The sequence below is a fragment of the Amaranthus tricolor genome, chromosome 15 (genome assembly GCF_026212465.1).
Source record: "Amaranthus tricolor cultivar Red isolate AtriRed21 chromosome 15, ASM2621246v1, whole genome shotgun sequence".
NCBI classification, from domain to species: domain Eukaryota; kingdom Viridiplantae; phylum Streptophyta; class Magnoliopsida; order Caryophyllales; family Amaranthaceae; genus Amaranthus; species Amaranthus tricolor.
In genome coordinates, this window is record NC_080061.1 from 5,463,933 (window position 1) to 5,488,757 (window position 24,825).

Here is a 24,825-nt window from a genome sequence, read left to right on the forward strand (position 1 = left end):
TTTAAATTGATATGAATATATGATTCTTTTAGCAATAGGTTATCAATTATTGACCCGCTAGAAAGGCTTATTGTTTAATTGGCTTTAACAAGATGAATAACTATTGCTTATAAAGATATTTGGTAAAATTAGATATTAATATAAATGAATACAATATATTTTTGATACGTTTTGCGCTTTTAATTTTTGAGGCTCATGTTTTTTTACATATCAAAGCATTATACCACCTTCTCTATCTCAATATACTCTTGAATCCAACACAAAAGGAGTAAAATTCAACCAAAAAAAGCAAAAACAATTTAGCAAAGAAGGGAAACCCGCACCGCCGCCCATATTTGTGATCCGTAGAAATAGGGAACAAACGCTCCATGCTTAAAGGAAAGTTTCCAAAAGACGTGATGTTTTGAAAGGGACACCTAATACCAAATACCAATGAGGAGATTAAATAGCAGTGTTCACAGATAATCGTTGTTTGGTATAATTTAATATTGTGTGAATTTTAAAATTTTAATTTATCTTTTTTGATTTTATTTATTTTATTATTATTTTTTCGTCTTTTTGTGCTGATTTACAAATCACAGTTACTGATTAGGAATTATTAAATACCAGTCGGAGTATTGAATATTCACTCCGTCTCATTGAATTTACATTATTTTTTATTTTGGTCTATTCCACTTAATTTGCATCATTTCTATTTTCAGACAATGAGTCACCATTTCCTTTTAGTTTCAACCATACATTTTAACTCTCTTTTAATTTTAACCATACAATTTATTCTCTCTTTTCATTCATTACCACTTTTCTAAAACTTACCCCACTTGCTCTTTGGTGTAACTCAAAGCGGACAGATGAATATTGAGGAGATGTGTTCATGTGCGGGTTTAGACAGATAATTCGCCGGATATGTTTATAAAAAGTTTTGATGCTACACGTACTGTTTTTAGTGATCCGCGGATGAACAGGTATGATCAATACAAAAAAATTAAAATTAAAATATTAAAAATCCTAACATACATTCCAACAAAAAATATAATGACAGTACAAAGTCTAAACTTAATTTTTAATATCAATGAAAACTATACAATTTGTTGTCCAAAATACTTCAAATAATATTATCAAAAGACAAAACACTTAAAGATGCAAAGCGGGTAAATAGGACAATAAAGTTAAAACCTTAACGATTCGTTTGGTTAATGGTATGAAATGGTGGTAATGGAAATAATTTATAGTGTAAAATTTCATCAAAAGCTCCATATTATTCCCATGGTAATGAAACTTTGATCACAAAAAAGTTTTTTTTTTACAAATTTTCACTACCACTTGTACCACCTCTCCCGACCGTCATTATAGCTAAAAGATTTTTCAACCAAAATTATATTAGTTTTTCATTACTGGACTATTAAGTAGTTAGACCATGAGTTGAGAGGGTGGATTTTTTAATATATGATATCCTCTGGTATATTTTTTTAATAAAATATTTTAAAAATTATATATATAAAAATAAGCAAACAAACAAGTAGATATTCGTCAGTTATTTTTATCGGTAAGTATTATCGTCCAAATTTTAAAATAATTTTTTAAAAATACATTATCTAAATCCTCTCATTTTACGAGCTTGGTAGGTTAAGTCTACCGGTAGCACATAAACAACTCTAATGTTGGAACTGAGTATTAAGTATATTGAATAATTGCGTGGATTCCCGGCGTAACATCTAAATTTTCAACACCCAAATTCCCCTAAAAATCATTAAAACACAAAGGAAACTGTCAAACTTTTCTACTAATCTCGTTTTTTTATTCATTTTCAAACCCATATATTTTTCACACTCTCTTTCATTTCATCTAAATTCCCCATTCATGTCTTCTTAAAATTATAAACCATCATAGAATTAAAAAAAATTGTAAACCATCATGAGTCTCTTTGGCCTTGGCAGGTTAGTTATCAATCTTTTTGAATTCTTTTTCTTTTTGAGTTATTTGAGCATGAATTAGTGTCTTTTAATCTGGGTTATTTGTATTTTTTGTGGGATTTGATGTTTATTGGTATAGAAGTTTCCAAGATCTGTTTTTGTTTGGTTGCTTTTGGGATTTTAATGAGTCAATCAGTTTCACTGTTTTTTTAAATTATTGGGTAATCATATGTATGTGTTGTACTGTTGGTTTGTTGCTAATTTTGGTGGACTTTTGTCATCTGGGTATAGAATTACTGTTTGTTGCATGCAGACTGCTGGGTTTCAGGTTATGAAGGTCAGTGTTTTGATTGTAAGGTTGATATTTAGGAGTATTTTTTATAATCAATGAAGTCTTTTGATAGTAATAGCTGTGCTAATTTGTGCAAACACTAGTGAGAAATGTGATAAGTTTTTGGAAATATGCCGAGTGTTGATTCTCTTATTGGCATGTTGTATGGTGGTCAAGATGTAGTTAGCATGATCTTAATTTTAGGTTGAATGAATTTTGGGTCGGTATTGACACTTAAGCTTCTCTTGGTGATGGTATGATTCTTAATTAGAGATACAAGATAGACACTTAAACTGTTGGGGGGGGGGGTTATTTGCAGTATATTTCCTTATTATCTCATCAGTATGGTTGCCAAGTCGGAGCATCCCTCTATAGTTATGGGGTTGCAACATTCTTGATTTTCCGTATGCTCTTAGTGCGAGGTTGTTATGCTTGTTATCAATTGTTTCCTCTTCTACAACTTTTTTTACATTTGTTCTAGTGGTATGAGTAGGCCCATGGAGATCAATACTATGTTTAGATAGCAATTTTGGATATAGAAAAAAGGAAAGGAAGGAGAAGGAAGGGAAAGGAAGGGAAGAGAAATGGAATGAAAATAACACTTGTTTGTTTAGGAGGGAAGGAAAGGGAAAGGAAGGGGATAGAGTTTTCCCTTAAATCATTCCAACTGTGGAAAGATTAATACCTTAACGAAAACCGTGTATCTAATTTCTCCAAATCCCTTCCTTCTATTTTGTTATCCGACCAATGGATCCCCCATCCCTCTAAATCCCTTCCTTTCCATTACCTTTATTTCTTTCCATCCAAACACACCGTAAAGGTTTTATTAGGCTTTAGAACTGACAAGAGCTGAGGAGGAAGCAAGAAGAATCTTGATGTTTGTGTAGGTTGTTGTGTTCTTGTTCAAACTTGTGTAAATGTAGTGTTAGGAAGCCTAATTGATGTTGCTTGTGAGCATTTCAGCAGCTTATCACGGCACTTGGGTATAGGCCCATGAACTAATATTACTTATTCTTCAAATAATCTCCTAGGTTATATCTTAGGGTGTGTTAGCATTAGAGCCTCAATGATTTTGTAATAAAGAAGGTAAAATGGACTTGTGGTTAAGCCATCTCTATTATTGAATATTAAAATTTGTTGTCTATGCGACTTGCTATCCTTTAGCTTTGTGGATCAGTTTTCTTCTTTTATAGTCTTTGTGTTCTCAATCCTCATTTTTCTTTCATTGATTTGCTCTCTGTGTTTGCATGTAGGAGTTCCCCATTTCTTCGGTATTGTTGTGTGATTATATGAGTTCTTGGGCTGTGATTGCATAATGCTCAAATTTGAATCTAAATCCGCATACCTTGATTTTATTGTATCTATCTGTTATTTCTAGGATTCAGATTATAATCTTCTTTTTTCCAACCGATTAAACAAAATAAACTTCAAATTTTAACTTATTATAGAAGTTTTGGCTCAAAATTGTAAGATACTTCCATAGGTTTTTAATTGTCTCAACATTTTACCTATGGCATTTTTCATTTGCTAAACTTTCACCATAAACTATCAAAAAATATTTTTTTGATGTTTCAAAAAATGTACTTCTATATATTTGATATTTTAACTAAGTGAAATCTTCTTAGATTCGTCATTCGTATCTCAATGTATATTTTCATAATGTTATCGTGTTACTTATACATAGTTTGAGATATTATTATAATAATGATAAAATGATGTGTTCGATGATTTGTAAATGAGAAACGTGGCAAGTATTTTGGAAGGTTTTGCTAAGAAGGCCTCTCCTCTTGAGCGTGCACTAATCATGTGCATTGGTAAATGTGCACGTTCTATAATGTTTTATCTTTTTTTTCTTTATTTATAATTTATTAGTGTCATTATGTATAGTCTAGTATTCTTTTTTTCTTTCTATAGAACTATCCAATTATGGTTTAAAATCAGGCTTTGTGATACGTTTCTTGATCACTTGGCAACATTTCCATGCAACTGAAATATTACACCTCTGTTTTTTCTGTCAGGAATCAGAAAACATTTAGGCCCAAGAAGAGTGCACCTTCTGGAAGTAAGGTTGGTTTGTTTTATATTAATGCTCTTTGCTATTCTCTGTTTAATGCTTAACTTTTTTGTAAGGAGCTTCCATTGAAGGGGAAGTCAGCATTGAAATCTTTAGAATCGTCTATTCTAGCTCTACCTATGAATGAAGACTATGGGTTCCCTCCCTTCCCAATTGCTATTCAAGAACAACAGTTTAGGCTTTTTTGTTGTTTTTCTGCAAAAAGCTTTGGCCGGTTTTTGGCAAAAAAATTTAACCCCTTTTTTTCAAATGGTTTCGATCTCCTAACAGTTATGTTGTTGATCCTGGTTACTTAATGCAGTAATCTATCAAGACCAGTAATGTGTTGACTCAACTATGTTCATCAAAGTGTATTGTGAACATGTATCGCAAATACTAATAGATTGAATTTTTTGAAAAAAATTTAATTTCAGGGGGCCCAGTTGAGAAAGCTTATTGATGCCACCCTTGGTAGTGGAAATCTAAGAGAAGCAGTGAGACTCCCACCAGGAGAGGATTTGAATGAATGGCTGGCTGTGAACAGTATTTCCCTTGTCTCTTTGTACTCCCTCTCCCTTGTTTTTTGCACTATGTCAAACCAAAACCCTTGCATCTCATGCCTCAAAACCTTTCTGTTTGATTTCTGTTCTTTTTCTGGGTCATCACGTTAATTTATTCTTCCCCTTTGCCATGATCAGACTATGAGTTTATTCTGACTTCAGTTACTTACTGCTGCTCTAGCAGTTGATTTTGTTATCATACATTCATACTCTTAGAAATGTCTCTAGTTTGTGAATGTTATTGAGGATTTGAAATTGATTTTTTTGTCTGTGTTAGCTGTGGATTTCTTCAACCAGGCTAACCTACTTTACGGTACTCTCACCGAGTTCTGTACACCAGAGAGCTGTCCTACAATGACAGCAGGACCCAGGTAATTTCTTTTAGATTCCCTGTTTTATGTTACTTTTTGAGTTTGTGATGGAGCCTTAATAGATCTCTTGACTTTATTTCCTGATACTCATTGATTAGATGACCACAAACAAATGGGATTTAAATGCTTTTATTCTGTATAATTGTATGCATTTTTTCGCAACCAAGTAGATTTTCAAATGCGTATTCTTCCACCCAGGTGGAAGTCTAGGTGAGAACTATTTAATGGTGTTGTGATGATGAAATTTTATTGTTGTATATCAAAAACATCAAGTAGCCTATACTATTAAGGGAACAAGTTAAAATTGCTCCTCTGTCCTTGAGATTTCTTATACTCAACAAAGAAGGTCTTTTATTGAGAAAGGAAATGCTGCAAATTCAAAGAGGTGGAGGAAGTATTCCGGTGAAAAAATTGGTTGGAGTATTATTATGGCATAGAAAGACACCAACGATTTAGGATGTTTGCATTTTGTGGTTTAGTAAAAGCCACCTGGCACCTTGTATTTACTACTCTTTTTGCTCTCTATTTTGTGTTTAGTGAGTCCTGAAAGGTTTTGATATGATTTTGCAAGGGCATTTTGGTTTGGATATGAAGCTTTTATGGAGTTTTATGTTTATGCAGTGTGTTTGTTTTTGGGATTTATTAAATCAGTACAACTTTGCCTCTGTATTTATTGAGTTGAAATTATTTTAGCAATAATCAATATATCATCTCTAACCCGTACTGTTATTGATATCAAAATTCACGATACAATCATTGATGTCATAAATGATTACTGTATTTACTTCAAATATTATGCAAACAGGTACGAGTATAGGTGGGCAGATGGTGTTCAGATCAAAAAACCTATTGAGGTTTCTGCACCAAAATATGTTGAGTACTTGATGGAATGGATTGAATCTCAACTGGATGATGAATCTATCTTCCCACAAAAGATTGGTAATCCTCTTTTACATTTCATGTCCACAGTGTTCTGCTAGAAGAGAGGAATTCTTGCAAAGAATTTTTACATTGTTTTGTTTTTTGTTTGTATCCAACTTATTTTGTGGACTATTTCACTTCACAGGGGCGCCATTTCCTTCAAACTTTAGGGATGTTGTCAAAACAATCTTTAAGCGACTGTTTAGGGTATATGCTCATATCTATCATTCACACTTCCAAAAGATAGTGAGTCTCAAGGAGGAAGCACACTTGAATACTTGTTTCAAGCATTTCATACTATTCACCTATGTAAGTGTATTTTCTTTATTTATGGATATAATTCTAACCTAGGCGAGCGCGAGCCTAGCTTGGACTCATATTTCTTTAGTGAGATAATTTATCCACCTCCCCCACTCACCAACGGAGAAAAAAAATCGTTTTTTGCTACTGTCAATTTGATTTACATTTTAGGATTTTCTAGTGGATGGTTATAGTGTTTCCTATTTCAATGAAGCCAATGATTTATAGTTTTTCTGTTTCGTATTATAATGGACTAAAGTAAATGGCTCGTTAAATCATTTGCACCTTTTATTTATGTGAAGTTGCGCATGACGTTTTTTTACCAAGGGTCAATCGGAAACTAGCTTTTTGTTAGTTTTATCACTAATAAGGGTAACATTACGTACATCCGATTCTCTACCACTCTAGGTGAGATCCATTTAATGACACCATAGAGTAAAAATGCGGCAACGGTCGCGATCGCGGTGACGGAACGTTGATGCAGTTGTCATATCACCTAATCGGTTGAAACCATAAGTATCACTTGATATGGCCCAAAACGCGGTTTTTTACACCTTTACACGCAGGAAAAGCCGGTTCGTTTCCTTTGAAAACCTTTACAACACCGCCGGTGCGATGTGCTGCGGCCTTGTTTCTACTCTATGAATGACTCTGAAGTAATGGATGGCTATTAGGAGATATAGATGCCTTGTTACAGACTTACAGTTGCCTCAGAATCTGATTTACTGTCATTGTATTCTCATCATCTGCAGGAATTCGGGCTAATGGACAAGAAAGAGCTGGCTCCACTCCAGGACCTCATTGATACAATTGTTCCTTTCTGAAGTTTTCCCTTTTTTGAACACATCCTGCATTAATGGTTTGTTACATAGTTGAATCAAATAAAGGAATCATAGGAATCGGTCACAGTTATTTGAGACTGTGTGCACCTCCCCCGGTTTGTGCTTGTGACAAACTTCATTTGTATATGCTTCAGTTCCCATTTATGAATGTGTTCTCATAGTATATGATACTTCATTATCTATGGAAACGTCTGTTGCCATCTGAAATTCCTCTTTTCTGACACGATTTGCTCGAGTTAAAACCGGAGCAGGCTAGATTTGTATTAATTCGAACTTTGAACCTAAATGCGTATAATAGAACGCCAATCACCATTTTGGATCACATCAACCATGACCTCGGAGGGATTCCGCTAGGGCACCAATCACCATTTCTGAACTTTGTGTGGGGAGGATTACTCAAATTCCTATACTTTGATCCTCTTGTTTTAAGTAACTTTTGTTTATTATTGTAAACTCAAAGGGAGGATTACTCAAATTTCTGATTTTGTTTTCTAGTAATTTGAACATATTCGTAGCATGTTTATCACCTGTGGGGAGTTGGGCAGATTAACCAGAAGGAATTGGCTCTCCTCAAACACTTGTAATCAACCTGAATTGTTGTATGAGACGGTTTCATTGTAAGATATGTCCCATATATAATAAGGTTAATTAGCCCCAATTACGACAAATTATGAGAATATAAACTTTTGTTTTGAGGCCGTCTCACTAAAAGACTGATTCTAACCAACGTGTATGATGTGCTAACAATGACACTCCGGAATATTCAAAGGGATTAGTATTGGCTCTAAAAGAGAGATTTAATAATCCGATACAATTATTTAAGATAAAGTGAAGAGAGGGTAGTAAAACATGCTCGATTTCGATGTAAATTATCGTTTAACACAAAAATGTTTGCTTCTACTGAATAACAAAAGAATCAGTCACTCACATATACAAAAATCAATGAATAATGCATAATTAAGGTTGTTATACGGAATTCTCTAGCCTTATCAAATCATAATGAAAACAAAATTAAAAAGATGGCTGCACAAACTGCTCACTTCATGCTTTAATTGTCTTGTTTCCGACTCAACTCGCAGTAAGTGCTGCCTTCAACTTCACAGTACTTCGACAATTTGGCTAAACGGGAAAAAGCTAGTTTTACAACGAATCAAATGTATAACCAAAGCGTAAATATCTACAGATCACCATCATCTGTCAAAGAGCTCACCTGAATGGAGCTGCTATATCGTGAATCGATGAAACTATACGATACAGAAATTAGAACAAAAATACCAACAACCATCGAAAATAACTGAAAGTTCGCAAACAATTCCCCTCTGATTTGACTGTCGGCCGAGTGACAAACAATGTCATCTCCTTTAAGTTGACAGCCATTGGGCATCATGGGGCCATAAAGAGTGAAAGCGGTCTGATAGAACCAAAGGCCTTGGAGAGTTATGGCGATACTGTTGGATAAATCAAGAGGGAAACTAGACGGGACCAATGCTCCAGCAACACTAGTTAAAACACACAAGCCTATTAGAAGAACCAGGATGTAGTGATAGTAGCCTTCCAGGCCTTTGTGATTCGTCGAATGGAAGTAAAATAAAAGGTACTCCGATGAGAATGCTGTTGCGGCAATCAAACAAAGCACTCCATCTGGTAAGGGAAGAACACTGAAAAATGCATAAAACACGATGAGGTTAGTGTTATTTTGGATAAGAAAGTGTCTCAGAAGTAAATCTTTAACAAGGTGCACTAAAACATGTATTTTAATGTAAAACAAGAATAAAGTCAGCTAGGGAGGAATCCGGAGGTCAAGAAATATCATTAGAAGTTTAAACAATAGTAAAAAGCATCTCACACTCTCACTCGGTTACAACGCCCTTTATCCCAACTTAACATTAGCATTTAATCTAGTAAAGGTTCTCCCAGTTCCATAGATTCAGCTCGGAGCTCCCTTTGGCGGTTTAGGCATGCTGAATCTAGGACCATTTCAAGCAAAAAAAAAACCTTGCCTAACTCAGGTCAGTATGACAAACGTACTCTAGAGAACTATAATTAAGGACTAAAACTGTTAAGACTAAATATTTCTATGATTTGCATCCCAATTTAAGTATCTTGCATTCTGCGGTTGTGTGGATGGTGGTGTGGGCCTTGGCTTTAGAGAATTATAACTACGGAGGACGTCCAGATTAACATAGCTTAACATATGGCGTAACAAGTATAATTTTGTCATCCTAAGAGTTTCAACTAGAAAAAAAAGCTCAAGGCAACACCCCATAAGTGATTCATCGACTGTCACATAACTCACTAATTTTTTTGCGAATCGCGAATAAAAAAGGCGAACTATGGTCGGTTTTAGGCTATTTTAGGGTGATTTTGAGCGAATCGCGAATTCAAAAAGCAAATAAACTAGCGAATTATGTTACACGGGATTCATCTATTGTCGAGTCTGATGAAACACTACGCTATGGTCGTCAAATTCACATACATATATGGTCATTTGTATTCTACTACACTCTCACAAGCTTTTGAACTAAACCAAGCATAAGCTTTATACCTTTAATTTCCCCTTATTGAAGCAAGGCTAAAAGTGAAGTCTACCATAAACCATTACCAGTTTAATTTATATCATCATCAACCCAATATGTATTCAAGCATATCTAAAATTTTCACTAAAAAACAATGAACATTGCATAGCAAATAATGAAGTCCAAAACAAGCAAACTTTCATCGAACCAATCTATTCATTGAAGGCTACACCTGACCTACTAAACTTTCCCCTACCCATTTGTTCATGTGACTTAATAGGTAACCCGTTTAACACTCATATAACAATCACAAAATGAAATTACTATTGAAAAAAGGATCATAAATAAATAAATAATAGAGCGAAAAACTCCAATCAAGTGATTACTTAATGTTATTGTAGCTTCAGTGATGTGTTCTTATCATTCTTAAATTGTTTTCACATTACTTATACTCCTGCAGGATACAAGTATAAGTTAGGAGCATCAGATTAAAGAGGGTTTCTTGTACTATTTTTCGAGAGGAAATGAAGAGAAAAGCTTCATTTCATTCGTTTTTTACTTATCAATCATGCTTTTTCTTTATTGTTGGAATTTTGTACCTTTATCTTAAAAGCACTTTACTGTACTATGATGCTCAAAAATGGCTAAATTAACCCTTTATCTTGGTAATAATCTTAATCATCCCAGCCAAAACTGTTTCATTCATGACCAATAAAGTGCTAGTTGTACAAAAGACACTCTCAAGTCGGGGGACTATTTTGGCTGCGCTCTCCTTTATGGGTATGAGTAGTTGCTGTCCTTCCCTCCCCAGACCCCGACCATAGTTTTCTATGAGCGGGATACACTTGGGTATGATGATGATGATGCAAATCCAAGTAAAGCTTTTAGTGTGTAATGTAGCACATCAAAAGCACGGAGAGTGTGCATAACAACACAAGTTAGTGTTTGGCTGACGGCTTTTTTCTTGGCTTTTTAGTTAGTTTTCGGTTTATTGATTTTTGGTTAGTCAAACAATAAAAAAATCGGAAATTGTTATTTTGTAATTGGCTTTTAAGGCAAAACCAAAAGTCAACTCATAGTATCAACTAGCTTTTTAGCCCACTTTTTTACTTTTTCTCTAATATCCGACGAACAAACATCTCATAACAACTTGCTTAAACAATTGACTCAAACAACAACCTTATCAGTACATCAACTGGTAAAACCAACTAACAGTCATCTAAAAACATATAAGACAATAACAAGATGCAGAATCATGAATTCAAAGGAAGGAAAGAAAACCAACCTAGTTTTAACCGATATAAGAGCAATGAGGCCAAAGATAAAGAACATGATAAGCATCCCAGAATGCTCAAAATTATTCATATGTCCAGGATTCAACACTCCATCAACAAAATACTTGAGGTGAGGTGCATAAACAAGCTCTATGCACAAATCAATAAAAGCACCAGTCACCACCATATACAATTCCAAGTACTTAAGCCTCCCTTCAAAACCCGGTACCGGATTCCAAACCCGAATCCGAAACGTTTTCGGACTTGTTACATATCTGTACACACTGCACCATATATGCCATAAACCCACCAGCAAAAACAATGTCCCTGGAACTACATGACCTTTAAAAGATCCCATATCTTCACAAATCTCAGTTTTCCCCTATATTTGTATAGATTTTTTTTTTTTTATCTGGGTACCCTAAAAAAATAGAATTTTTATGTTAGAATTGATATATTTTCAGAATCATATTCCACAAAGCATTAATTTATACACAAAATAATAATAATCTATAGCTTTACACAAGTCAAAATTGGATGCTGATGCAAGTAAATGTCATAAATGGTGGATTTGAAAGAGACTTTAGATTCCCATTTTACTTGGTAACATAGAAACTAAATGGAGTAGATCGTTTAACCTTGAATTACACATAATGCATTAAGAAATTATTATCAATAAATAAAAATGGAGCATTATTATTAATTTAAAAGCAAACCCATAAAGAAAAATTGAGATGGACGTACTTACATACACAAAGTAGAAAGTAGAAGATCGAGGAAGATTAGATGATGATTAATGTAATGAATGATGATGATCCTAAAGGCAAATCGACCCCTCTCAAAAAAGGCAAAGGAAATTCAATATAATTATTTGTTAGTGAATTATATATGTGCGTGTTAAAACTGAGCAGAAGTAATCAAGAAATTGTACATCTGGAAGAAGAGAAGACAAGGGGACCGCTTTAAATTATGGTCAAATCATTTAGTAGTCCCTCTTCCCTATGATAGCAATAAGCATCAAAACCTTTTTTTTTGGGGGGGGATTTTTAGTGTAAAGATGGAATATTTTTTGTTGGGATTTTTTAGTGTGAAGGTGGATTGGGTTGAAGAATAAGGGGATCATAAAAATAAGCTGTTAAAATAGAAGTTAGATATTAGGAGGTGTTTACTTTTATATTTATTTTTTGATTGGTTTTTGAGTTGTTGGTTGGTTAAATAGTTAAAAAAAGTATTTGGTAATTGGATTAACTTTTTTTATTTTAGCTAATTGGCCCACTTTTTTTCTAGTATACAGCCAACAACCAACAGTCAATACTTAAATATACTAACATCTTCATAAATAACTGACTTTTTTTAGCTAACTTAAAAGCCAATAAAAACAGCCAATATTTTTCAGTTGGTCAAACAAGTCAACTAAAAAACTAACAGCCAATTATCAAAAACCCCCCTAAATTTGTTGATAATATTAAACGAAAGAAGATTAAACTATTTATTACCAAAAAATAGCGCAAATTGAATTGAAGAAACTACAACATAAGTGTTAGTTAATACTTTCTTATGCAATCTCAAAATTCATTACATGTCGAACATTATGAGGCTAGTTAACCCAAGGAGGTCCTCTTACCTCAACAACAGTAAGACTTCTTGAGGCTTATTAGCCAAAGAAAGTCCTCGCATACTTGGTCTTTTGTGCCTTAATTTAGACAACTTTGTCATTTGGAATTTGTCATGTGTCGAACCCTTCGAAAGGAACCACAACAAGGAGAACTAGCATTATACGGCTCCTTTTAGAGGTTTATGCATGTTCAAACCCTCTAGGGGGTCTCCAATAGAGAACGTACCAACTTACTCGGCCTTTGTTTGAGCACAAGCGCAATACTTAGATTCTAATGGGCGAGTTTGAGTGATGTGACTTGAAGTTAATATATCGAATCATTAAACATGATTTTCACTTTTTAGCATTTGCATTAGTCAGTCATGTAACGGTATCCAAACACTAATGTCCGAGTCCAAGTAAGTTAAGGCCAAGTATAAATAAGTCGAGGTTTACATAATAAATCCTTAATTCAGATCACAAGTTTTTAAATGTTTTATCGTTTTTTACTACAGTCTGCTAATAGGTTTCTTGTTGCCCTCTTTGTATGCGGCTAATGTTTTTGGGTCTTTTGACCAAAAACATTAAATTTATTTCAATTTAGTGCAAACTAAAAATATTTTTGTTCATCATGTATACTACTTTCGAATGTTACCCTTATAATTATTATTTTGATGTAAGGTTTACATGTTAATTACCATCAATTATATCAATAATTCCTCTTTCTTATATTATAAACAAATTCTTAAAACACCAAAAGAATACGAAAGAAATAAATTTTTGCTGCCAAGTGTAAGAGTGTAGGGAATTTTTTTATTTTATTTTATTTTTTTTGGGAAGCAGTCTAGGGGAGTTGTTTTATGACAACAATTTTGTAATAATACGTCTACAAGAAAACAACTTAATCATCAATTTTTTTTTATACCTTCTTGATGTGTTGGATAATTTTTTTGTTTATTATGACATTTATTATTGTATATGATAAGATTTTTTTAATAGGTCAACAAATATAAATTTTAATTGTATTAATATCAATTTTAATTAATTCAGTTAGTATTGAATTTACAACTTACTTATACTCACCTTTATTGGTCCAATTAATTTTTTTAATACTATTTATCGAATTTATAGCTATACCGTACATATACATAAACCAAATGTATATAATGCCATAACTTTTTATTTCGTTTATAAGATGATAAAAAATTTGTCAAAAATCACCTAGAAAATTAATATATTATGAAAAACACAAATTTTTAAATGAGATAGACTCATTATGAAACCATTTTTATTTGGTAAATCTATTTATAGTTAGCGTGTTAAAGTGTCTATTTATAATTTTAAAGTAATCAATTTAAAAAATTAACTAATTATATGAACTCTTCTTATGATGAGACGGTCTCAAACAAGATGAACTGAGTGAATAAAGTAAGTTGAATAATATTGTCTCTATTATTATTTTTTAAATGCCAATCACGTATATTTATGCTGATATAAAAATAATAAAATTTTAATATTATCGGATTAGTTTATTATCAAATCCAAATCAATACCCTTTCAAAAAAAAGCCAAATCAATACTGCTTCAATATCATATAAATCTTTCTAGATTTAGCTTTCATATTTGCATTACATCACCATTTCCAAATATATAATTTTTCTTTTACTAAAATTTACCTTCCCTAATGCGATGTTCCTGGATCACCCGCATAGAGACAAAAAGCTACCACGTTTGTTTTAAAATACAAGTTGATTTTTATTTTTTCCACGATTATTTTAATACTTCTATATGAATAATGTGATATTTAGACTATAAAATTGATAAGTACTCCTAATTGAAATTTTATCTAAAGTAATTTTTAAAATAATATTAAATTCACCTATTTTAAAATATATTTTATTAAAATCAAAATAATTATCAAATTTATTGTCTAAATCTAGAGATGTTCAAAACAAATTCAATAATTAAAAATTTACTTGATCTTATAACTGAATCTGATTTGACTCGACTTTAAAAATATTCACAATCATGTAAAAAACGGTATGGACGCAATCCCAATTTCAAATCAACCCAAAATCAGCTCAATGACCCGAATCAACTCTGCCGTAAATAGTTAGTTATACATGAGTTAAAGTGTTTTTTTCTTTTTTAAAAAAAAGGGTTAAAAAATTGTTTTTTTTTTTAATTTCTTTACTCCTTCGATTTTCCCCCTTTACTTCTAATTTTTAGCAGGAACAAAATATTAGTACAAAACATAGATCTCCCTTGCCTCTTTTTCTCTCATCTTTCACGTCTTTTTGCCAATTTCTTCGATCTCTAAATTCAAATCATTAAACCTCATTCTTTAACAAATCATACCGTCAACAATCAACAGTTTAGTTATTCCTTTTCAAATCATTTCCATTTTTTTCACTATAATTCTTTCGCGGATTTGTTTCTCTTTTCTGAACTTAGTAGTAAATTCTTGGATTTACACAAAAAATTATGAACTAAAACCATTGTTTTACCTAATTTTTTGAATGTTGATAGATTGCTGTTTTTTTTACTATGATATGCTGATTTCGGTGTTTGTATCACCGATCATACAAATTCTTACGATTTGAATAAATTTCTCCCATTTTGGTGCAATTTTTGTTATTTTTGCTTGAATTATATATTTCGGGGAAGTAAGTGATGTCATCATCATCTAAAGTAGTGTATGAAGGATGGATGGTGAGAATTGGGAGGAGAAAAATTGGTCGATCTTTTATTCATATGAGATATTTTGTTCTTGAGCCTCGTCTTCTTGCTTACTATAAGAGAAAACCTGAAGATAATCAGGTAAACGAAAATTATGTTGCTGGAATTCTTTCTATTACTTAGTTATTTAATTTTCTTTTCTGAATCTGATTTTTGGTGGATTATTTTTAGTATTTGTCTGCGGAATTTTATTTTTGAATTTGAAAGTGATTAGAATTGATGAGCAGTGGACAGACTTGCAATTATGGATGATCATGATAAGGATTAGGTATTTCTGTAGCTACGAAGTTTGGGTTTGTTTTAGTTTAATTTTTGATTGACTAGAGCTTACATATTGCTGCTGATGATAGATTTAGCTTGAATATTGACGGAATTTTGTTTACAGTGGAAGGTTTGTTTGTATGGTGAAAATGTTCTTTTTTTTTTTCCGATCTTATTAAAGTTTGTGGTGAGGAGGATGAGTTGAGAGACAAATTGAAGAGTGATGAGATGTCTTTCTTTGAGGACTAGCAAAATTCTTTTGTGCAATAAATAGTTGAATTTCCCACTTGTTTAGAGTCGCATACTTGATGAATTTTAATGTTAGGTGGAAAGTGAACAGAATGATGTGGCTTTTGGACACCACTACATGTCATTTTTACTCTGCAGGCTGGAGCAAAAACGTAGCCTGGAATGAGTTTGAATGAAGAGGAAAATGAAATAAATGAGGTTTAGAATCTGTTCTATGAGGAAAAGTTTTGCACAAAAAGATTAGATGTGTAATAAGCTTTTGCTTGTTACCTGCCTCCATCGGTTCTGTAATGTTTAGGAGCCCTTTATAAGTTATTGTTAATGTTTCATAATGCTCTGGATAGGTACCCGTCAAGACACTTGTTATAGATGGAAATTGTAGGGTGGAGGATCGAGGCTTGAAGACACATCATGGGCATGTGAGATTTTTGTCATCTTTGGCTTTTATTCATTGATATTGTTCGTTGTTGTAATCTCTGTATTGAGATGATGAATTACATGTTTGCATTAGAGTTAATATTTTGAACTGTGTATTATCTACTTCTATTATGCAAAAGAAATTATCAGACTTCAAGGAAAAATTATGCAGATTGTATTATATCCTAATTTTTCTGCAACAATAGAATGGTGGTAATTGTGGAAACTGATATATAACTTTGTGTGGACGCTTTATACCAATGTTATTTGTAATAAAACTCCATCCTACGCATGTGTATTTTCTCAAATTTCATGACCACTATTATCACTTTGAAGGTGTTAATAATTCAAAATTTGGTAGAAAATGCGCTACTTAAAAGGTCGAGAACCATTACTTTGTTTCTTGACTTGAAACTGTCCTAACAAAATCACATTTTAACTCATTACAGTTACTGTCATCTATTATTGTTTACCAACAGGCAATCAAGTCCTCTGCATTAATCGGCATTTTACATTTGCTAATGAATCTTTCATTTGTATAGTTCTGCTGTATATTATAGGTATGCTTACATCTAACCTTTTCCAAATATTTTCTATGGTGGAGTCAATAGTCCATAGCTTGAGGTGAAGTTTAGTGGCACCATATCAGAAAAGCAAGGAAATGAAGATACTAAATTTGACTGACTAGATAAGATTGCTTAGTATGCCTGAATAAAGCTTGCCTATGTATGAACTATAAATCTAAGTAGTTATCACTATATTATTACAATTTGAAACTCTTATTAACCCTGAACATGGGTAGATTTCCTGTCATCAAATTCTTGTGGAAGAGGACATGAATGACCTTTTCATATGCCCCAGAATCAATTAGTTTACTGTTTGAGTGCCTTTCTCCTTTTCAATTCCTTGACATTGACTGTTAGAAGTATGGTTGAATGCCTTCTGTACCATTTATTATTCTATTTAATTCCAGTCATGGTCAACTACTTGGATATTGTAAAGTTGTATAATAATTCGACCTTACCCCAGCCTTCGTCTATGTCAGATCCAATTTTTTGGCATTCACGCCACATTGTGCTTTTATTTATATGTCATAACATTTTTTCTGCTTGTATGTGCTTATGACATTGTTGTGTCTACATGGTTATGCAGATGGTTTACGTCTTATCTGTCTACAACAAGAAGGACAAGTACCACAGGATTACGGTGTGTTCCTTATCGTTTTCAATACTAAGCTGTTATTTTTAGTTTATGCTCTCTTTTGATCTCATTGAGTCTTCATATCCAAGCTTGTAAAGGTTTCATTATTTTTCCACTGTTCATCTAATATGTCAAAAATGCTTAATTTCTGGTTTTCTGGATTTATCCACCCTTGATGATTCTGATGGATACAGATGATGATAGTTTAGTCTTAAGCACAAATTTTCAGCATAGTCCTGGTGGGACTGACTACTTGTTTCACCAACTAATTCGCTAATTTGACACATCAAGAAGTTTTATTAGATCATGACTTTTTTTTTCCCTTAGAGTTGAGAACATGATACCTCCATTTATTGGTATTGCTTAAATTGTTCTGCTTTCACTTCTATTGAGAATTGAATCTGTTAAGGTTTCTGGATGCTACTTGCAAATGGTTTCAGAGCTAGGATGCAAAAAGAAATCATGAGGAATTACCTATAATGCAAAACTCTGTAATTAATGAAATAACCTACTGCAGCTAGTTGCCTCAACTTCAATGCATATCAAATTTCCATTTACAATTGTCAGCTGTAAATTGTTCTAATGTAACTGGAATAGTGGTACCAGACTATGGTTGGTTATAATGCAGTGTCCTTCACTTGTCATGGTGCTACAAAATAAAATTTGGAAATGCTTAACCCGATGTGTCTTCGTGATAAAGTTGGCAGCTTTTAACATCCAGGAAGCTTTAATCTGGAAAGAGAAGATTGAGCAAGTCATTGAACAGGTATTCATTTTTAACATCGTACTTTTGTGTTGAAGTAGATATTTAATTCTAGCTTAATAGCTTTGTTGTTTTTTAATTTTAATTTAGGATTAATGAATATGGTATCATTTGCAGCACCAGGACTCACAAGTTGTCAATGGCAACAAGTATGTATCTTTTGAGTATAAAGCGGGTTCTGATTCTATAAGAAATGCTTCTTCCTCAGATCATGAAAGTCAGTAAGTGGCTTCTTGATTCAAATTTCTTAAGCTAAAAAATCCAGACTTTTATCTATATAATAGATTTTCTTTTACATGCGTGAACCATGGGTAGCCAATCCCATATAATTGGGATTAAGGCTTTGTTATTGTTGTGTGCCTTGACAATTGGGAGCATCAAACCCTTATTTTATGTTTTTGGAGCTCTGGTAAATTTCAAAATAAGGAAATAGATTCAAGGATTCTCAAGAAAGAAAACTAAGAAAAAGAACAACTTTTGATTCTTCTTTTAAATCTCAATACCAATAATATTTGCTTGAGATCTTATGCCTTCTTTTGAAGTCACTTCAAGTTGTCTCCTCTAACCTCTTCCTTGCAAAGATTAAAATACATTTTCTTATGAGTTTGCCCTGAAAGTTATAAAGTGCTTTATAATATGGAGCTCAATTCCTTATATTTTAAGATACGTATTGTTATCTATTCATAGTGGTTGACATTTGACTCTCTATTAGTTATACGATCCCTTTTTCTTTCCTCTGGGGGATGGGGTAACAAGAGATTATTTGTCTTGACAAAAGTAAATAATAATTAGCCTTTTGGGTTTGATGTCTACTATTTTATGAACAAATTTGTTTCTTGTTACTGCAGACTTAGTGCCCAGGAAGATGACGAAGATGGTTCTAATTTATTGAGGAGAACAACTATTGGAAATGGTTGGTGCTCTTCTCCCCTCCTGAGAAACTGTGATGTGCTTGTGGTTACCTTGGTAATACAGTTTGGGTAATTTCTAATTTCTTAATCCAACTTTCAGGACCTCCAGAGGCTATCCTCGACTGGACCCGTGAAATAGACTCAGATCTATCCCAACATACTAATAATCAAGTTTTCTCGCGAAAGCATTGGCGTCTTCTTCAATGTCAAAATGGTACATTCCATGGATTATGATATAGTTATTGTTTTACATTTTGAAATGATAATCTCTTCTAACTTTTAACAAGTAGCTGATGCGTCTAATGTAAACAACTTATTTCTAAAACTGTAGGGCTCCGCATATTTGAAGAGCTTTCTGAAGTTGACTATCTTGTAAGTAACTTCGTTGTTTAAATATGATGCTTAAGTATTCATTGTTGTTTCTTCATGATGACAAGTTCCTTTTATACAGCCGAGAAGTTGTAGTAGAGCGATGAGGGCTGTTGGAGTTGTTGAAGCTACTTGTGAAGAGATATTTGAGCTTGTTATGAGTATGGATGGCACACGATTTGAGTAAGTAATTAATATGAGTGATAAAACTTAATGTTAATTTTAACTTGGAAATTTGTGCCTTTAGGGAAGTTGCTTTCAGCTCATCCTTTCAAGCCCCTCCCCCCCTCCTCTTTTTTTTTTTATGTAATGCAGCCTCGATAGTCTATAGACCATAGTGGGTCACCCCAGAAATAGGTGAGAAATGTGTGGCCTTGTTCATTTGTTATGTTTATATACATCTGAACCTCAGAATTGTACTGTTCCAACTTGTTGACAATATTCCTTGCATTTTTCACTAAGGTTTGGTTTCATTTGGTTCAAGGTTCAAATGAACATTTCCTCTTTTTTTCTTGCAGCATAGGCTGTTATATGCACCTCTAGTTCGCTGTGTGGTGGCTTATTTGATGGAATGTTAGTAATGCACTAATGTTAATGTAATTTTGATTATGTATCACATTTTCTGAGGCCTGCAAACATATACATCTTTAGAACTTTGTTGGGTGCTACACGTTTGAACATCTAATGGAGGTAACCTGATCTGTTAGCGCGTAGGATTTTGGGGTATGGATAAGTGTTTAATGGTCAAATGAGTCCTGTTCAATAAATTTGTGTCTTAAACATGATTGCCATTATATGCAGTTTCTATGAAGTATCCATTTATTGGATGCCTTATCTACTTTTGAGAAATTTTACATTTATGGCTACATTTATGTGTGATCTGTCCTCGAGTTAGGATCATGTTTTCTTTAAATCCATCTATGGTCTTTACACGTAGTCTTTGTAATTGTCAAATAAATCCTTAATTTTTTTGCCACCTTTGTGAATTCACAATTGTTTCTTAGCATACCTTGTTTTCAACAGGAAATAAGTTCCTATTTGGGATATACAAGGAATGATCTCTGCACGGGCGCAGCAGTTTCATTCACCTGATAGATCTTTGACTTGGTCCATCCTAGTTTCTGTTTTCTTAGAGAGCATTCTCTTTTTAGTTCCTTCTTCATCTGTATCAGCCTTTCCATTGAATTTACATGCTATTGCCACCTTGACGAGGCACAACTTCTTGTCTTTTTTTGGGGTGGGGGTTTTCCCTTCTTACTTTTTAGAATTGATATAAGGATGATTTTGTCAAGTTTTTGTTTGATTTTTTTTTGTTGTTCCATGCTATTCTGGATACTTTATTGGAAGTTAATGGAGTTTTGTGCTTGATGCTACTATATTGCATGATTCTGAATCTATTTTCTTATAAGCTGATGGGCTATGCAGATGGGATTGCTCTTTCCAGTATGGTAGTCTAGTGGAGGAGGTGGATGGACATACGGCTGTAATATATCATCGGCTTCTGCTTGACTGGTTTTCTATGTATGTTTCCTTACTATATGTTTGCTTTATGTGAAGGTTTATCATTCGCTGCCAAGGATTGATGATCAACGTCATGAACTAATTACGCTGTCATCCTCATGTTTTCTTAATTTTATGGAGTAGGATGGGTGGGAATTAAATTCCTCAGATTTTTATAGTAGGATAGTTAGATTCTAGACAGAGGTTATGAAATATAGGGTCTTGAGCTTTAGCTTGGGAAGTGGCCAAAATGGGTTTGTTTTAAAATCAATCTTGAAAGTGACCTGAACAAAACCCAATCTTGCTGACTCTGGAAACAATTTGTGTAACCCGTATGATTGGTCTTCTGACTATTGGGCTTAATCTTTAAACATTCTTTTTGAGTGTGTATTGGCTGGAAAGTTTGCCTTACATTAAACTTTCACAATACTACTAAAGTGGCTCCTATGTTACCCTTGTAAGCTATAAAAAATGAGCCTTTTTCTCACCCTTGATTGCAAACACCATCTACACCTTGATAACTTCACATAATTAAGAAGCATACATGATTTAATGCCCCACTATACTCTAGTCTATTGTCTTCTAAAATCTCAGAACTTCAAATCTTTGGCTCCATCAGAAATGGAGACATCTGCATGGAAAACAAGTTATCTCTAAAAGTGTATATTTGCACTTTTCTTTATCTTTAGGCCTTTAGCTAGTTAGCTACTAATGATGAAGATTTTTCTTGATGCATCACCTTTGTGGCCAGTGTCTTCGTTGAAATTCTTTTAAATATGAACTTGTTATACGTCTATGTGTAGAGAGGAGATAAATATGCTCAGCTTATTTTTTGTTGACTTCAGCAAACTGTTACTTTTCCAGGTTTGTATGGCCTCGTGACCTCTGCTATGTGCGTTATTGGCGACGTAATGATGATGGAAGTTATGGTTAGTCCTTTCTTATTATAATTTTATCCCTTCACTTTCATACTCCTCTTCTCATTGGATTTTTTTTCTTTCAGTTGTATTGTTCCGCTCTAGGGTGCATGAGAATTGCGGCCCTCAGCCAGGATTTGTGCGAGCACATCTTGAGAGTAACCTCTTTAACTATTTTGTTAACTGATTTTCTACTAATTTAGGTTTTAATAGAATGCATAATTGAACTCTTTTTGCTTACAAGCAGTATTATTCTGTTCACTCTGTTTTCCAAATGCTAAAATTGACAACATTAATGTTATGATTTCAGGTGGTGGGTTCAACATATCACCTCTAAAACCACGTAATGGCAGGCCCAGATCACAGGTGCAGCACCTTATGCAAATTGACTTGAAAGGATGGGGTGTAGGCTATGTCTCATCTTTCCAGCAGCACTGCCTCCTTCAGATGTTAAACAGTGTTTCAGGTTACTACTTATTAGAAATGGAAAATTTCAGTTTCATCTCAGCCTTTTTCTTTACTGTGTTTGTTTAGTACATCAAAGTTCATGTTACTGGATACATATTTTCTTTCAATTTGGGTCTTGTACTGGCTTTTCAGAAATTTTCTTTTATATTTTTGCATTTGTGTGCTATAAATTCCTGTAAAATCGTGAAATCACTTTATGGTAGAATCTTGTATATGCAGAGTGTGGTAGAACAATAAGAAAGTTGTGGTACAACTAGACAGGATGTCACAGTCATATTCTTAGTTTCTTACTAATTAATACTTCAGCCATGCTTGATAAGTTGATATTATCTTAAATTAATATGTCAAAAAATGAAGTCATTCATCAATTACCCCATCGAAGACCCATTTTTATATCTTTAATGCAGTCAATGATCAATGATCAATGCCCAATGAAAGAAAACCCCTTGTTTTTTTTTTCAAATGCACTTGTTTACTAATGCAAAGATTATTTGGATTTGATAGGCTAATGGGGGAGCTTTTGGAGGGCACAGTTATAATATTTATAGATGTATATTCATGACCTAGTTTTGACAATGGTTGTTATAGAACGAGAAAGTTGAACATAATTTTCTTCTACAAGATGTTTGAACATTATTTACTCGTAGGATCAATTTGCATGGTAGGAGACTATACTCATTTAAAATAGAACATTGTGCAAAATCATTTACTTGATAATGTCAGAGCAACGAGCAACTATCTTTTGTAAATGATATTAGCTCTCTTGTGAGATGTGAAGGCAGCTCTGCTCTACTTTTTGATGTATGTAGTTTAATGTTTATTTTTGAACTATTCTGACAGGATTACGAGAATATTTTGCTCAAACTGATGATAGGGTTGCTACTCCCAGAATCCCTGTTATGGTCAACATGACCTCGGCATCTATGTCTTCAAAAAAGAACCAAAAATTTGAGTCATCTATGCATCATGGTTCTCCTGATCGGGATATTGTTCCCAATAGAAACTCTGTTATGTTGGATGAAGATTCTGATGAAGATGAGGACTATCAAATACCTGAGGCAGATCAAGAGGTTTGTACCCGAATAGCCATTCATTAAGCCCTTTTGATGGTATCCTCTTTAAGGTATATCTTTATTTTTGGAAAATTTGTAGGTTTATTCATCTACACCTGAAAATGAAGTTAAGAAAACAGGTAGGCATTGCTTTAATTATCATTCTTCTGATTTGATTTTGTTACTGCAGTAATTGTATTCAATCATAGCTTAACAACTCTCTTTGTTTTCGAAGCTGTTGAAGAAGTGATTGATCAGATTGACTTAACAATGTTTTCTGGAACTTTACGACGAGATGACAATGAAAATGCTCGCAATTGCTGGAGAATATCCGATGGAAACAATTTTAAAGTTCGTAGTAAGAGCTACTGCCGTGACAAATCCAAAGTAGTTGCAGGGAAACATTTGATGGATCTTGTTGCAGTTGATTGGTTCAAGGATTCAAAGCGGATGGACCATGTTGCTAGACGTCAAGGCTGTGCAGCACAGGTGAAAATTCTTCTGGATGAGTAATATTTTATCAATATTAAAGCTATAAGTACATGAGATATGAGAAATATGTTATTCCCTCTTGTAGTAGCCAGAAAATTACGAGTTAGTGTGAGGAATATTACATGTGATGTAGAATTACATCCGCCTGCCATTAGAATAACGTTACTATATGGATCAGAATTCAGAATGTTGGGCTTATAGAAGAGATCATTGTAGGAAAATGAAGATAGTAGACATGCATTTGTTAAGATGGATGAGTGAACATACCTTAAAAGTTAAAATTCAAAATGAATATGTAAGAAAGGTTCATTGAAATAATTGTGAGAAAATTGTTTGCTTTTTTTTGTTCATGTGCAAAGTTGACTGAAAATGCACTAGTTAGAAAAGTGGTATGTTGGAATTTTGAAGTGCTTAGAAGAGGAAGAGGTAGGGTAAAGATGATTTGGATAATAAGAGTGAAGAATGACGGGAATAATTAAGACTTCAGGTTCATATGCTAATGTATATTATGGAATGGAGGAGGATGATAATTGAAGTTATTTTTTTTGTTGTAGACAGGACTGGCTAAAGTATACTATAGGTTTCTGACGATCTCTTACATTGATTGTTTTGATTCATGTAACCGATCCTATATCAATTTGGCATTATTGTTTGCTTAGGCTATTTAGTGGCTTTAAATTTATCTACTTCAACTTCTAAAATAATTTTTCTCTGGTTTTGGGAAGATTCAAATATCAACCTGATGAATGTTAAGACTTCTAATCGACTCTACCTTTTTTAAGTGATACATATGCATTCTCATTAGGACTTAGACA

At 33.3% G+C, this 24,825-nt stretch overlaps 3 protein-coding genes across 4 annotated transcripts in view; 2 read left to right on the forward strand and 1 right to left on the reverse strand.

Annotated features, from left to right (window-relative positions):
- The first annotated feature begins 1,552 nt into the window (after positions 1–1,552).
- LOC130801249 (MOB kinase activator-like 1A) lies at positions 1,553–7,495 on the forward strand. The gene is made up of 7 exons (XM_057665052.1): positions 1,553–1,934; positions 4,260–4,308; positions 4,729–4,837; positions 5,132–5,225; positions 6,031–6,164; positions 6,292–6,455; positions 7,199–7,495. Exons 1-7 carry the CDS (start codon positions 1,912–1,914, stop codon positions 7,268–7,270), a joined length of 645 nt encoding a protein of 214 aa, XP_057521035.1. The 5' UTR covers positions 1,553–1,911; the 3' UTR covers positions 7,271–7,495.
- Positions 7,496–7,634: 139 nt separating this feature from the next.
- On the reverse strand, positions 7,635–12,187 carry LOC130801247 (uncharacterized). Of its 2 annotated transcripts, none has more exons than XM_057665050.1 (3): positions 11,827–12,187; positions 11,090–11,499; positions 7,635–8,946 (listed from the first exon to the last, which is right to left on the reverse strand). In XM_057665050.1, the coding sequence occupies exons 2-3, from the start codon at positions 11,434–11,436 to the stop codon at positions 8,466–8,468; spliced, it is 828 nt and encodes a 275-aa protein (XP_057521033.1). In that variant the 5' UTR covers positions 11,437–11,499; positions 11,827–12,187; the 3' UTR covers positions 7,635–8,465. The 2 variants fall into 2 exon arrangements, with proteins under 2 accessions (XP_057521033.1, XP_057521034.1); XM_057665051.1 differs by having other exon boundaries at positions 11,823–12,159.
- Positions 12,188–14,895: 2,708 nt separating this feature from the next.
- The window catches only part of LOC130800898 (protein ENHANCED DISEASE RESISTANCE 2-like), an 18,453-nt gene continuing 8,523 nt past the window's right edge, over positions 14,896–24,825 (forward strand). Inside the window, exons 1-16 of the mRNA XM_057664622.1 lie at positions 14,896–15,492; positions 16,266–16,340; positions 17,491–17,544; positions 18,239–18,304; positions 18,419–18,522; positions 19,150–19,214; positions 19,313–19,426; positions 19,544–19,584; positions 19,664–19,764; positions 21,007–21,102; positions 21,946–22,010; positions 22,085–22,156; positions 22,309–22,464; positions 23,307–23,536; positions 23,619–23,658; positions 23,754–24,007. Of these exons, the coding sequence (XP_057520605.1) occupies positions 15,346–15,492; positions 16,266–16,340; positions 17,491–17,544; positions 18,239–18,304; positions 18,419–18,522; positions 19,150–19,214; positions 19,313–19,426; positions 19,544–19,584; positions 19,664–19,764; positions 21,007–21,102; positions 21,946–22,010; positions 22,085–22,156; positions 22,309–22,464; positions 23,307–23,536; positions 23,619–23,658; positions 23,754–24,007 (1,680 nt within the window). The 5' untranslated portion in view covers positions 14,896–15,345. The remainder of the gene's footprint in view (positions 15,493–16,265; positions 16,341–17,490; positions 17,545–18,238; positions 18,305–18,418; positions 18,523–19,149; positions 19,215–19,312; positions 19,427–19,543; positions 19,585–19,663; positions 19,765–21,006; positions 21,103–21,945; positions 22,011–22,084; positions 22,157–22,308; positions 22,465–23,306; positions 23,537–23,618; positions 23,659–23,753; positions 24,008–24,825) is intronic.